Source organism: Agelaius phoeniceus, chromosome Z (genome assembly GCF_051311805.1).
Source record: "Agelaius phoeniceus isolate bAgePho1 chromosome Z, bAgePho1.hap1, whole genome shotgun sequence".
NCBI lineage: Eukaryota > Metazoa > Chordata > Aves > Passeriformes > Icteridae > Agelaius > Agelaius phoeniceus.
Genome location: NC_135303.1, coordinates 52,167,531 through 52,183,448, shown reverse-complemented (window position 1 = coordinate 52,183,448; position 15,918 = coordinate 52,167,531). Strand labels below are relative to the sequence as shown.

Genomic DNA, 15,918 nt, shown 5'->3' with positions numbered 1-15,918 from the left:
AGTTCAAATATGGTTGTCTCAGCCACATGAATATCTTGATGAAACAAAAGGCATGCATGTCATTCTGGAGGAAGCACATCATCAAACACCTGGTCCTTATGGGCCTGAATAAACACTGTAACTTCTGAGTTGAAACAACCTTGTATTGTTTTAAAAAAACATCTGTTTATGTGAATTTTAAGATAATCTTGTATAATTTCCAAGATTAACAATGTTATCTGTGGCTAAACTATGTTGAGACCAAAGAAATTTGCCACACCACCTAAGGAAAGGAAGAAGATATAACTGGTGCTGCTATTTGACTGTAAGGGAAGCGTATTTTCTTAGTATGATGTTAGATACCTTTGGCTTGCCAAAGAGCTTTGGGATTCATGAAGATTCATCACATGATAAAAATGAGTTTGTTTCCATCATAAAGATATACGAGTGCCCCTCACATCATGCAGAAATTTCCTTTTGAGGTCACAGAAAAGGTGTGCTTTGGGATATGTAGACCATGGAGAATAAATTGCTCACAAACCCAACCTCCTCACTGGAGTTTTAACAGAGCCACCTTACTGGTTTTATACATTCTGTTTTCCACTCTTTGAAAGAACTGTTTTTTTCTAATACAGTTGCATCATCAATTTTCTTCATTGGCCCGAATCTTAAAAAAAATTACTGCTATCCCAAACCACTTGAAAATCAGACATAAGTACAGTCAAATTTATTCTGAATAATTAATATGTCAAAAATTCCTCCACAAAGTAATGATTGCTTCTATTTGGTGGCAGTGTTTCTTCTCACCTACTTTTCCTAAGCATTCAATATACAGGCACCAAAAGTTGCGAGCCCATAACAGATCTTAGTCATAGTTCAATAAAACAGGGACTTCTCAAAGTCCTTTAAAAACCCAGTTCTTCTGCACAGGGCTCAGCTCCTGGCATCCTAAGCAGATTTCAGAAAGGTCACACAGGGAAAAGTGCAGCAGTGACAACAGAGCTGTTTCCCCATACACTTGGCTGAGCTTAGGGGAATTTCTTTCTGCCTGCATTCTGTGTGCCTTCCTCACTTCACAGAGGCTTCATCAAATTTTCCAGAAGCCCGTAAGAGCCAACAAAAGGAATATTTGAATATTAGATATCTTCCATCCCAAGCTCCCTTCAAGATGGCACTACTATAGTTTAACTGCTTCAAAACCAGAATTTGCCCAATGGGTAAAATTTAATCTAATCATTCAATTCAAAAGAAAAATATATTAGACTAGAGAACATGCAGTCTTTTAGAATAATGTTATCTTCAAAGAACAACACTTCTAGAAGGAAAGACAACCGTTTCTGCCCTTCTGCTCTTAAGACTTCAAGATATTAATGCCCATTGCTTTGTTTTAAATAATGGTAAAAAAACCATTCTCTGGTATTTGTTAAACATTTATTTTATATCCACACACCTGTATCTTTCTGAACAGACAGGATGTCTTTCTTTTGAGAGGCAAAACTAAAAATACTAATGATGCAAAAAGTAAAAGCATAATGCAGTGAGAGAAAGGATTGCTAAAGGGTTGTACTCTAGTAAAACAACCCTTTAGTAGCACAGTCCTCTGGACAGCAAAGGCTAATCAGAAACTATTTTTTTGACCATGTTTCAAATTTATTTTCTTTGTAAATTAATCTGGATTATCTGTTACTATTTTTGGTAATTTTAATATTTTTGATAAACAAGATAGATTGTAATTCTCAATTTCTCCAGAAAAATCCCTAGAAATTTTTAGACATGTGGATCTCGACAGAAAATAAAGATGTCTCCAAATAACCCACAGCAATTTAAGACTATGTATTTGATGGAAAGATTTTACGTTTAGATTTTTATGAAAACGCCTCAACTTCATTACCTGAAGGTCAAGATGCTTTTTTGCACTGGCAAGTCTGACGGCATTACACACATTTTCTCTCTGGCAATCTCTAATTGCCAATTAATTCTAGGAATCCACAGCATGAACTGCATAAAAATACCTTGCTAGATGGTATCTACATAGATAATGTTTCTTATCCCTTAATATTCAATAGGTATAATCTTAAACCAAGTTACAATGGTTTTATGTTTCAAGTTTCCACTGAAGCATGTCTTTTTTGAAGCACTAATACCAGCAGCAATGGCTCTCGTGTGGCTCAGTGTGAGGCTGCACTGTGCAGACAGTGAATGGAAAGAGTCCTTTGTTCCATGAGACCTCCTTCCAAGCAGTTAGGTACTCCTTTGCCTTTTTCCACCCTTCCTCTTTTCTGGCTTACAAACTGACCCGCATGATTTTATGCAAAATATTCGATTTTTAAAAAATCAGGGTCAGTTTCTGAAAACAAAATAATTCTACCACCAAAATATGGCATTTTATTTGAAGAACTGATTTTTTAAAAAATTGAAACAGAAGTAAGCATGCAATGAGGCAAAGATCCTTAATCCCTGAAAGCTCCTGGGCCTCATATGATAAGACCCTCATGACTTACTAGACCTTTGACCTGACCTCGTTTTTTTAAAGTATCAGGTTTCTGTCCAATCTAGTGGATATTAAAAAGAAAATAATCTACCAGCAGCGTACTCTTCAGTTCGTCTTTTAATGGCAGGTCCAGAACAATGATGGCACACTACTGCTTGCAATACCAATGGTACAAGACACATTGTGAAGTGTCAAAAGCCAAATGAAAGGATTTTTAATTTTTTTTTCCTAGTTATTTCTTTATTTTAACTTAGTGTTCAAAACTAGCAAAGACTGCATAGCAAAGCATTAAAAACCTAGGAAAATAGGATAAGGAAACCTAGGAAAACCCAGGATAAAGGACGTCTTGGGAGCCATAATTTACTTCTACTTGAGGAAATCATGAAGTAATTATTTTTTTCACTGTATCAGTCAAAATGTTCTATTTAAGTTGGTATTTGTGAAATATTAACAAGTTCATTCTCAGTACAGGAAAAGCACTTGGAAAATACTAGGGAAGCCAAAAGAAATAAAATTAATTACTTTTTCTATAACATAAGTGAATCAATGCAAAACTTGTTTCCCAGGCTTATTGGTATGACATAGGCCAGAAAGGAAAGGCAAGAAGGAAAAACTGGGAGAAAGATGAGTTATTCAATGATTTCACTGGCAGTCACCATTTCCATTAAAGTCCATGATCTTCCATGTGGGTATGGGGGAGTGAAGTCTCTCCCATTAAGTGAAGAGCAGGTTTGGGATCACTTGATGTAGCTGAGTAGTCCCAAGTCTACAGGACCAGATGAACTATGTTCCAGAATCCTGAGGGAACTGGCTGATGTTGTAGCCAAAACAATCTCATCATATTTGAAAAGTCAAGGCAGTCAGGTGAACTCCCTGGTGACTGAAAAAAAGGAAACATCACTTCCATTTTTAAAAAGAGGAGAAAGGAAGATGTGAGCAACCACAGACCGGTGAGCCTCACCTGTCTGCCTGGAAAAATCATGAAGCAGATCCTCCTAGAAGTTATCCCACAGCATATAAAAGACAACAAGCTGACCCGAGGCAGCCAGCACTGCTGGTATATAACATATTATGTTATATAATAACATAAATAAAGTATTTTGACTGATACAGTGAAAAAATTATTACTTAATGACTTTCTCAAGTGGAAATAAATTAGGGTTCCCAAGACATCCTTTAATAAGGGCAAATTGCACCTACCTCAAAAAGTTCCACAAGATCAAGTGCCAAATGCTGCACCAGGGTTGGGGAAATCCCAGACATGAACACAGACTGGGAGATCAAGTCACTGAGAGCAACCCTTTGAAGGGGTTTCTTGTAGATGAAAAGCTGGAAGTAACCCAAGAATGTGAGCTCTCAGCCCAGAAGGACACTTGTACCCTGGGCTGCATGCAAAGCAGCGTGTCCAGCAGGGTGAGGGAGGGGGTTCTACCACTCTGTGTGGCCCTCATGGGAGCCCATCTGGAATCCTAGGTCCAGCTCTGTTGTCCTCAACACAAAAAAGATGTGGACCTCTTAGAGTTGGTCCAGAGGATGCCATGAAGATGATCGGAGGGCTGGAGCACCTCTCTGCGAAGACAGGCTGAGAGAACTGGGGTTATTAAGCCTGGAGAAAGAGAAGGCTTTGGAGTGATCTCACTGCACCCTTAAAAGGTTCTCATATAAAGGAAGCAGGGGGATTTTTATACTGGGAGATAGTGCAGGACTAGGGGCAATGGCTTTAAACTGGAAAACGGCAGGTTTAGATTACATGTTAAAAAGAAATTCTTTACTCAGAGGGTGGTGAAGAGCTGGAACAGGTTGCTCTGAGAAGCTGTGGATACTTCAATCCTGGAAGTGTTCAAGGCCAGGCTGGATAGATCTTGGAACAACCTGATAAAGTGGAAGGTGTCCCTGCCCATGGCAGAAAGGCTGGACTTTAAGGTTCCTTCCAATCCAGACCATTCTATGATTCTCTTTTCATCCTTACAACTGAATCAGCAGGTAAACCCAAGCATCTTGTGGAAATCACCAAACCACCACTAAAGTCAAAAATCACACTAACAAACAGCTACTTAACTACAGGATTTTAGTATTGCTTTACCTGGCTCTTCCAGTTATAATCGTATAGCATGGGTAAATTTGCAACCACAGCAAGCTAAGCATTTTACCATTCATTTTTAACCACTCTTCTAGCCCATACTTGCCCTGTAAACAATTACTGTTCCAACATGACTTTGTGGTAATTTGTTTGTTCAAAACATGAAATAAGCAAGCAGAAGTTGCTCAAGAATAGTCAATTAAATCAAAACCCATTGTAGCCTCTGTCTAAAAAAGTTGCATCCATTCTGAGAGTTTTTGTCAAATTAGATACTTTTAGTAAGAACACTGTGGTTGCAGGCAGTGTTTACTGAGTTTATGAACTAAATTCTGACAGAACAAAAGTAGTCAGAGCACGTTAAGTAATTTTCCAAAGAGTACTTACTGAAGATTGTGATTTGGGCTGTTTGTTGGACCTGCAAACATAAAACAAACAAGTATTGCTGACAAGTTTAGCTCAAGGACAACATAATAAAAAAAGTCAATAGCAATCTAAAGGAAATTGTCTCTTTAAGGAAGGTTTATCTCAAGATCCAAACAAAACCCTCTGCATTCCTGAACATAATTATATATTGTTATTTTCAAAGCCACAAATAAAAATCACATGAATCTACTGTCTGTTCCAGCAGCAACCTGAATGGACTTAGTTTTTTTCATAAAATATTTTCCACCATAAAGACACAGGTAGTTAGACAAGGTGTTATTTTAACACATCGTTTACCTTTTAATAAGCCCCAACTGTGCCTTACTATCAGAATTTAGGATGTGGCAAGGGGATGATCAACTTTTGCAACAGCAGGAGCAAGGGTCAATACTCAGCACTTCAATACTCAATATCTACAAACTGAACTGTGGAATCCATTATTTACATTACAAAATAAGAAAAAAAATTAGAAAAACGCATCTAGAATTTTTTCTCCCATTGCTCCACAGGTAAGCTAAATAAAAGACTAGCTTCCAGATTGGACTATTAAGTCTCCAAAATGTCATATAAGCACTTGTTCAAAGGTGTGGTATACCTTTACATGTCAAAAGACAGAATTTGAGGCCACGCTCACATAGCAGTACAGAACTGATATTCACAAGGATAGGCCCAGAACTATGAACATCACACAGAAAACCCCTTGTCATTCTTCTCATCAGTTTTTGTTTTTTTCACAGACTGAGTTCAGCAGTAGAGTGAAAACTCCAGGCAATGAAATGTTACCTTTTTGTACTTTTTACCAGCACTTCTTTAATTTTTTTTTTTCTGTGTATTTACAGACCTCTACATCTGTATTTACTTTCTTTTATTACCACTAAAGAGGTATCAAGTTCAACTGAGAAGTTCTGTGCTGGGAGAGAGGCCCCAGGCACTGACTTTATTTTCTTTTGTGTTGAGAATTTTTCCTAAAAGGTTAAATTCATTTCTCATTATGCTATGGTTAAAACTAATACCTAGTCTATAAAGCAGTCTGAGCAGTCATAAAAGCCAGGAACTCACCAAGCCTGACAAACAAAACTCCTGTTGCAGTTATTGTCTTCATCCCATTTGAAGCCACGCACTGGTAGTATCCTGTGTCTGTGGTATCTAGATCCTGGATTCTTAGACGTGAACCATAATCTGTTTTTCTGATGATGATCCGTCTTGGCTCCTGAACCACGGGAGCATCATTTTTTAGCCATCTGACATTCGGGGATGGATTTCCTGCTACCTTGCAGTGGAGGATTGCTGTTTGCCCCTGGACTACAGTGATATTGTTTACTGGTTCCAAGAAGGTCAGGAAATAACCTAAGAAGATAAAAGGTCATAAAAGATCAAACTTTACTTGGGTTGAGGTAAAAGCCTGCTCAAAGGTTCTTTTCTAAGAGAAAGCCCCGGAAACAATTTCAGTTTTCTTTCAAGATTAAAAAAAATGCAATTCACTGTCCTAAGAACACCACAGCATCACACTCCAATTTATGTTTCCTTGCTTACTTCATGCTTGTGTGCAGGTAGGTATGCAGATTCAAAGGTCAATCATTAATTGATACTATTACACTCCTAATGTCTATTTGAAGCAGCAGTGACTTTTTCTACATCTGACATGCTAAAATACTAACATCCTAACATACATATAGTGCTGTTCTGTTCCAACAGCAAAAAAACCCTTGCTCCATGAAAGAATAATCCCAGTTGTTACCATATTGGAATATCATGGTGATTTTACCACATAATCTTCTTACATGATCACAGATTTGTCTCAAAAAGAACTACAATTGGAAAAATTACTTTTAGATATTAATTTGACTTTTTAGTTACTCAACAAAATCTTAAAAATTAGGTTGATTTGGACAGGCTTATACTATAATAAATTTTCAAGATTATATGTTTTACATTCAATTTAAAGAAATAATGTCTCAATTGCAGAAGTAAACTGTGATAGAGAGGGGACACATAAGCTGATTATAGACTGCCATTTTTACATCAAGTCAAAATATATGGCCAAGGAAACATCTGTATGGATAGTGTGTAATAACCTTTTGTAGTTATTTTGTAAGTGAAAACTACAAGTCCTAATTAGTGGTTTGTTAAAAGCAAAGGGCTTGTCAAGGCTGTGTTTGTGATCTCTAGGGATGACAAAAAAGAATGAATTGATGAAGAACACTGTCAAAACCTGACAATCAAATCTTTTGTAGGTTATTATTTATAAATTTAATTTGATGTTAGGAGTCCTGCAACTGATACACATCACATTCTGAAAGCTTGACAATATGTAATTCCACTGAAGCAATAATGTTGTTATATTACCTTAGAGAACAGGTAAGAAAAGTATCTAGCTGTCATGCTCATGTGTTTGTTCCAGTGAATTTAGACCTTCTAGACATAAAGCATCAGGAATTCAAATTACATTTTATTTTTATGGCAGCTGGATACAAATATCAAATAATTTTGATGGATGCTCACATGTAGACCTTTCCTATCACTCAGATTATTTTTGTCTGTTTAATTAAGTAATAGCATATTATTGTACATAAATCCAACACTAGTAAAGAAATGGTCTACACTGACAGTCCAATTGCTGAAATACCTTAAGAAAATTGATGTTCTGCTTTGATTTATATTTGACAGGGCTGTGAAAATCAGCTCCTCTATTATAGCTAAGTGTAACATTGGAGAAGGGAGCAGTAGAAATATCAGAATATAATAAATGTACAAGCCAGATGTTGCTGGAAAACAGGGTTTTCCTGTGTGTTACATTGTTCTCTACCACTGGCCTTTCAAAAGAAGTCCTGTTATAATTAATAATATGAACATACAATGTAGGCAAGTGCAAATTTAGTTTTTCATTAAATAGAAAATTATTAGAATAAGTCTAAACTGAAAATTAAATAAATCCAAGTATATAAAGTCTCCACACAATATTGAAAATTTACAGGAAAATTGTTTTATTCTTTTTTGTCATGAAATAATAAATTATTGTTTATTTAATTTTATATTAGTTGTCCCTGTTTTTAATTTAAAATCTTTAGCAGACTTCAAAACATTTGACAGAATACAAACAATATTTGTTTTCAAATAACTTATATAAAAGGGAGAAAATTACATTAATGTTTTCAGCAATGTCACACCACAACAATGTAATTTATTATGGTTTTAGCTACATTTCATAGCTGAAAAAATAGAAATACTATGTTGACATTCTGGCAGGGAAAACAAAACCAGTAAATTTACTTCCTGATATCGTCAACTGAAGCCATTGATTAAAACTTCTCTTTAAGCCAATATTTTACATACATAAGCATTTCTAGCAACATGAAAGAAAGCATGATCAGTCCTATCACATGTTAGAAAAGGATTTTCTATGGCTACTTCACTCATAGTTTGTTATTTCACCATTTTTTCATAGTCTGTATGTAGTTTATTCTCATGAGCACCATTGAGATACTGGGCAGCATCCATAGGGGTGTTACCTAGCAGAGACAGAGATACCACAATCCCAACCTACTCTGTGCCTATTGGGCCACACTTGCAGTATTATGTCCAGTTCAGATCCCCAGAATTCAAAAATAACACAGAAAGACAGGAGAGGGTTCAAAGGAGGGCTATCACTATCATCAAAGGCTAGACAACATGTCCTATGAGGAAAGATTACAAGTAGTTATGTCTCTTCTCCCTGGAGAAGAGAACACCTAGGGGAGCATCACCACAGTTTTTCAGTACCTAAAAGGCACCTACAAAAAGAACAGAGACAATCATCACAAGGAGCTATATGGAGAAGACAAAGGGCAGCAAGTGAAAGTAGCCAGGAAATGTTTCATTTCAATAGAATAGAGACATTTTTTGCAGTGAGAACAATCATTCCCCGTAAAATGAAGTATCTAGAGATGGGGTAGGGTCCTCATCGCTGGAGGTTTTCAAGATATGATTGGACAGACTACTAGATTGTCTTGTCTAAGCCTTCTTTCCCCAGAATTGTTGGATTGGATGATCTTTTGAGGTGCCCCCCAGGCTAGAATGTTCTGTAGTTCTGTGAGCCTCTGGTTCAACAATCTGGTTCAACATTCGGACAGGCCGAATGTGCTCATACAAGGGAGGCAAAATAGTTTAAAGACCTTTTTTGCAAAGAAGCTGGGCCCCTTCGAGCATGGAGCCAGCACCAAGGTACGTTCATCTGGCTCAGAGATGCTTCTGATAACCAAGAAATGAAAGAAGCAGAGATCTGTCTAAAAGGTGAGGCCAATTCAAGTCCTGTAAGATGACAGACAGGGATTGTGGCTTGTCCGGCTCTCTAATGTGTTTTTTGCTCTTCACATGCAAGTACATGAGAAGGCTACATCGATCTTGTGACACTGATCAGCTTATACCTTGCTCAAACCCTTGTCATTATTTCACTTTTTCTGATTTAAAATGAGCTGGGTGGAGTCCTCTTTTTGGGGTAGTCATGGATATTAAATTCAAATACATTTGGATGAAAACAGATAGTAAATTTACTCATTAGGACTTATTAACTCAGGATTAAATCCATGTTAGAACTTCCTGTTTTACTAATTAAAACAGAACTACTGCAGGAAGTAATTAGATCCATATCTTTAAGCCACCCAAAATATTTCATATGAATCTGTGAATCTGATCCTAATACTAACAAGAGCAAAACTATTACCATGGAAAGCAATGCCAAAGATTTATGGGTTAATTCAGACCCAGAGCAATTAGATAGACTTTGCCTGAAGTCAGCGACATTGCACCTATTTCCTGCAGGTCAAAATTCAGCTTTAGTTCATCATTACTCTTGCCAATTTTACAGGTATTTTCTGCAGTGTTTTATATTACCTTGTTATTACAAACCAAGTAATAAATATTTTAACCTTATGAACTTCGAAGCATTTGTGTTTTCCAAAGTTCTCCAGAGCAGCCTAAGAGCAGTGGGGCAGCTCAGGGCCTCTTCTCTGCCTCTGTCCACCCTGAACTGCATACTCTCTGTTTGCTGGTTTAATTTCCTCTTTGAGAAGCGATGTTTATGTCCTCACTGGTTCTGAAGTATTTCTATGACAGAGCGGGCAGCCATTTGTTGAGCTGCTCTGTTATTTGGTGTCCACTTTAGATAACCCATAATTGCAATTCTTTCAAACAAAGTGGAAAATTTAACCAACCATGTTCTAAAGAATGTTTTCTTTTTTTAATTTCTGTGGTGATAATCAGCAGTTACTTTTTTGGTAACATATGTCACACCACAAACACAGTGTAGATGCCAGTTTGACAGAATGCTTTGGGGAAAAAAAACAAATTTTCCCAGGATAAATTAGGACCTCAACGATGTGCAAAGCAATTTTTTTCCCAACGTAGTTCTCCTTCTGTCTTAGTAAATCTTAATTTGGACAGGTACGAGGGAAAATGAAATGTGAAAATGCTAGAACTTGTGTTTAACTTGTGTCCTGTATTTTGTGCTAAGCAGTAGTCAAGTAGAATTTTTTAAAACTGGAACAGAATTTTTAATCTGTTTTAATACTAACATAATTTTGAAACAGAGAATAAATACTCTATATAAAATATTTTGTTTCTGTAACATGTTGCCAAATCTGTGAATGTCCTATTGTAAATGTCATATTATAAAGATTTATATTTTATTTGGGAGATGGATAACAAAGATTATTTCTTTAAAAAATACAAGTAAAATGTCCAGAAATTTCCTGTGTTGTGAAATTAATATTGTTATATAATGGTTTTTATACTCCGGCTTGCTTCCAAAGGTCATTGAAATGAAGGAAAATGCTTCCTTTGCCTTCAGTGATCTTTGGCATGGTTCAACTATGTCAAAAGGAAAATCTATCTGGTAGATATTTCTGCATTTGCTGTAGGCAAAAATGCTGTAAATTAAATTTCTCTTTCATTATGGTTTCCAACACAGTCTACAAGCAAGACTAGTATTTATTTTGCTTGAACAGATTAAAAACTGTTCTGTCAAGAAGCTATGAGAGGACAATGCAACTTAATCTATATATTATGTTTTGCTATCATATTCTAGGTACTCTATGAATAACATAGCTTAGGGAAATGGTTGACATGAATTCCAGCAAAACTCTTTCATATTTGGAAAACCTTTGTTAGGTTGCCAGTACTTCATCTTTTTAAATTGAATAAATTTGATATAAATATATCAAACAGAATCCCAAAGCAAATCAACATTAAGATGACAAGTCTATTATTCATGTTTTGGCAAGAATATAAAAATAAGCTTTTCCAGAGTGTGTCAAATCATTGTCAAGATATGCACAAGAATAGATACTAAACTAAAAACCTAAAGGGTGCAACTATCACTAAGACCTCACATGTGTATTATATTTCTTAGTTTTATTTACATTATTCTGGCACTTACATGTCCAAGTTATTGGCTCAAACCATATGTGTTATTCTTGGCATAAACACAATATAAAATTATTGTTCTGCTTTTGTAATTTTAAGATCTTAGCTGTGATTTTGAAGTTCATTTTAAAAAAATATTTTAAGACTCCTTAGTTACTTTAGATTATGTAAATTCTGGCTTAATTGTTTTCAATTCAAGTTTTAGTTCCTGTTCATTTTTTATTGCTTTTATTCTTTTTTTTCTATGTGATTTTAAAAGTATTTATGCATTCGTAATTTTAAAATAAGGTTCAATATGGCAACCATGAATAGTATTTAGTAACAATTTTTTAACCCTTTTTATTTTGGAACTTCCAGATCATTTATGAATATTGAAGTCTCTTGAGATGGGATGATACCATCACACTTATTTCCCAGAAGCAGAAAGTAGAACAAGGGGAGTCTAAGTGATTTGACAATTTACACATAGACTGTGTCAGTATCGATGATACTACACTGAGATTCACATCTTCTTTGTATTCCTGAGACAATGGTACTCTGAGATAATCATCCACTTTGGCTCCTATCCAGGTGGGTTCACCTTTCTTTCTGCAGTCCACAAGAAACACCAACACTGAATGCCCAGTTTTAGAGAAAAAGAAAGGAAAATTTGATTCATAAATGGCTAGATACCTGAAGATACAAGAGTATTTTCAGACCAAGTAGTAATAATTGTGTATATGTTTAATCACTTTTTAGAATACTTATTTCTCCATAAGAGATAAATATTTATTTAATTGACTTTATGCAATAGTCAAAAAAGCCCATAAAGCCAACTGAACACATCACAGTTTACAAGAGTCTCAGTTTGAGATACTCAGAATTTAAAATCACCTGTTAAAAAAAAAGGACAAATACATTTTTTCTGCATAACTACATAAATTTAAACCATTTTCATAATCATGGAATAAAACACTTATAGTGTTCAAAACCCCTATGAAAATACGTATACTCTGACTTTGTGTAAAACACAATGTGGGATTTTTTTCCCTAAGCTATCTTATTTTTCTTTTTTAGCGCCTTCCCAGCTTTTTTCATTTTTGTCTTCAAATAATCTTTTTTTCTTAGGTATAAATAGAAGAGCATGATCTTTCTCACCACAACTCTTTATTATGGCAAATTTCTGCTCTGGCATTTTTAGACTAATATAAACTTATATCCAACACAAAAGGGTTTAGGGGCAATATTCTGAGTAATTAAACTAATGATATTTCCACCATAAGCAAAGTCACATTTTCCCACAATGAAGACACAATTTTTCACCTAAGATACATACTTTGGCTTATGGAACGCTGAGGAAGACACCATTGTTCCAAAATTTACTGTTTTATAGTAAAATTTAGGGTACTAAGCATAAAGTGTTCATGAAATTGACAGGTAATCTATAAAGAATATCCATGAGATACAGAGTTTCCTAGGCTTATAAAATAACTGAAGACTGTAGTAAAAGAAAATGCATGTGAAAGTTGCTGAAATGCAAATTATGTCCTTCTAAAGGTGTGTATGACAACATTGAGCTTAGGGGACATCAATGGCACTGTAACATCTTGGCAGGTGGTGGGAGACCAGTTAAGTGACTCCTTCCACAAGTAAATCAGAATTCCAAATAAACTGAGAAATAGCATCCTACTAAGGAGGATAGACTGAAGCCTAAGACTCACGATTACTTGCACAGAACATTTTCCTAAATAAAAAACAGTCCCCTCAATTCTTCATCCTCTGTTTTATTTAATCCTGATACAAAGATGAGTGATTTACAGTTTATTTGAGTCACATTAGAAAATGGAAGGGATGTTGGCAGATCTCCCAAAATACACATGAGTAGCTAAGGAAACTACACTATTATACATGCCACATAATATTTCCAGATGAAATTATACCTTTACAGCCTAATTTAATCCAATTTGCATCTCATCCTTCATTCAATTTTTTTTCTTCATGTAGAAAAATCCATCCAGAAACATGTAAAATAAGTTGATTTGGTTCACATTCTCTTGAAATTACCTTAGGAACAAGGAATGAACAACTGCCAATCCAGGAATGAAGCAGTATTAGCTTTGTAACATTGTCACAATGTGCACATTGTCCTCTCCTTTGAAATCGGTGGGTTTTTAAGACCCAGTGAGAGTATGTTAGAATGTTTGTGAAAAAGAGAAAGACACCAAGCAAGGCTTACTTGAGAGTAAGATTTGAAACTATCAACTTTACAAGACTGACTGGACTGAGAGGGGACTTGGACTGTGCTCGAATGTTTTACTTTTATTCCAAAGCAGACCTAAGTTCTTCCACAGCAAACACTCACTGCTCTGCACTGGTTTTCAGTGAAACACTGCTCAGACACAGTGCTTTCTAGTCATTCAAGTGTTCACTTAAAGGAAACAATGGAAAATAAATTCTCCTCAAAGGCCCAGCCAAGCTATTGCCCTTTCTCATCAAGTATTAGAAGGCTAGCTTCACTTGTAGGAAAAGACTTGCAACATCTTTGTAAATGAGCATTATTAATAACACCTTTCTTAAACTCATTTTGTCATTGCAGACAGAATCATTTCTCAGGACTTCTGGAAGATTCTAGAGAAGAGGATGACTAATACACTTGGTACTTTTAATGTGGTTTTTAATTTGGGTATTATTAAAGCTGGTTATCCCCATACCTGATTTGGGTCTATTCCAAAATAAGAAAAAATTTAAAAATAGGAGGTTACAAGCAAATCAAAATAACTAAAGATTTCTGAAGGAAAGAAGAAGGTTGATGGGATCGAAGGGCTTAGGAACTGTTTCTAATGATCTCAACAGTATGCCCAAACTTTGAAGTAGAACTGTCCAGTGGCTCTTTGTAACAAAACCTGATTCCTTACTATGACACAGAAAAACCTGAGCTAACATTCCAACTAGTTTTGCTTCTATGGAGAATTTTGTGCCCACATTAAAAAAAAATAAATAAATGGGAGCAAATGAGGTCATTTCCTAGCTAGGTATGCTGGAAACTAACAATTGATTGTATACCAGTGAATAACTTAAGAACATGGGGCTCTTTTTTTTCTTCCTTTTTTTTTTTTTTTTCTGAAGGATATATACAGTTCTTACCCTGTAGAAATGTTTGAGATGTGATTAATTACTCCCTCAGACAGATACTGCCTGTGGCTCTGCAAAGGAAGGAAGTGACCAGAACTCCTTTTTCAGCAAGAAATTAACCAAGAACTGTCACATGAAAAAAAAAAACAAAACCCAAAAAAACCCCTCTCTCTTTTATGTCTGTAGCCTTAAAGGCTCAAACATAACAAAAGAGAGAAGTGGGACCAACTTACCAGGCAAACAAGCCTATCAGATGCAGTTAAAAATTAAACATGGCCCTTTTTCATCAAAAGTAGTGTGTACTCCAGTGTGAATAAAACAACTAGTAGTAATACAGTGCTACTGACAGGAATACTACTACAATTTTTTTTTCCAGAATAAATGTCAATTTCTAAACTTCTAAAATATTTCAGCAGTTTCAGAAAGTAGTGAAGAGTTGAGAAATGGAGTGTACCAGGTCTTCTTTCCAAATAGGAGAGACTTAGTCCCATGATGATAATCAGTAGCAAGGTGGTCACGAGTGCAAACAGAAACATATCTTTGTTTTACTGACTTATGGACCAAATTTAAAGGAAGATTCCATAAAAAAAACCTCCCAATATGCACATTTAGGGTACGAAATCTAACTAATATTCAGGAAGACAATAAGGATTAGATAACCTTGGATATCTATAAGAAGAGAAACTATATTCCAAAGTACCCCCAAAATTCATGTTCCTCTAAGACAAACTGCAAGAAGATCTGGTCAATACCACGGCTCCATAGATTGCAACATGTCCTCATAAATGAAGCTGACATTATTATCTGACTCTTCTTTAGCCTAAGAGTTGACATTACTACAGCAATGCATCCATAAAATATAAATTCAGTACACAACTGAAAAAAATACTGTTTTTCAGGTAGAATACTGAAAATTTCCTGCTTTAGAAAGTTGCACGAAATCGCAATTGGAAGCACAATTTGCAGTAAATATGTGCATCTTCTGATCCAAGAATAGCATTTGGATCTAGAGTTTTAAATGGTGAAGTGTCACAAAATTTATGTTAACTAATAAACAACCAGAAATCCTGACACTACAATCAGTTTAAAAAAACAAAGCATTAATGGTCAGAGCTACTTTAAAAGTATGTATTCTTGTGTTGTAATGGGCTAGATTTAATTACCTCAGACTAAAGACACCAATACTTAACATTTACCTGGAAATACTAAGTGTGGCACTGTACAAAATCAAATCAATTTCATGGCAACAATGTGAAATAAAACATGCAAAGAAGGTAATAATAGCACACTGTGTCTGGATTAAAACATCTAACCCCTCCATGTGGGGGAACTCAACATGCTTCGAAATTAATTTTTATAGACTCCTTTAACCTTGCTATCACTGCCTGGAATCAGAAGTGCTAATTCACAAAAGGAAGGTTGCCTTCTTTACAGA

The 15,918-nt window shown here is 35.6% G+C and overlaps 1 protein-coding gene across 1 annotated transcript in view; it reads right to left on the bottom strand.

The window, feature by feature from the left end:
• The window catches only part of ROR2 (receptor tyrosine kinase like orphan receptor 2), a 143,783-nt gene that overhangs the window by 27,504 nt on the left and 100,361 nt on the right, over positions 1 to 15,918 (bottom strand). The window contains exons 3-4 of the mRNA XM_054652539.2: positions 6,033 to 6,320; positions 4,935 to 4,965 (exon numbers count right to left, since the gene is read on the bottom strand). Of these exons, the coding sequence (XP_054508514.1) occupies positions 4,935 to 4,965; positions 6,033 to 6,320 (319 nt within the window). The remainder of the gene's footprint in view (positions 1 to 4,934; positions 4,966 to 6,032; positions 6,321 to 15,918) is intronic.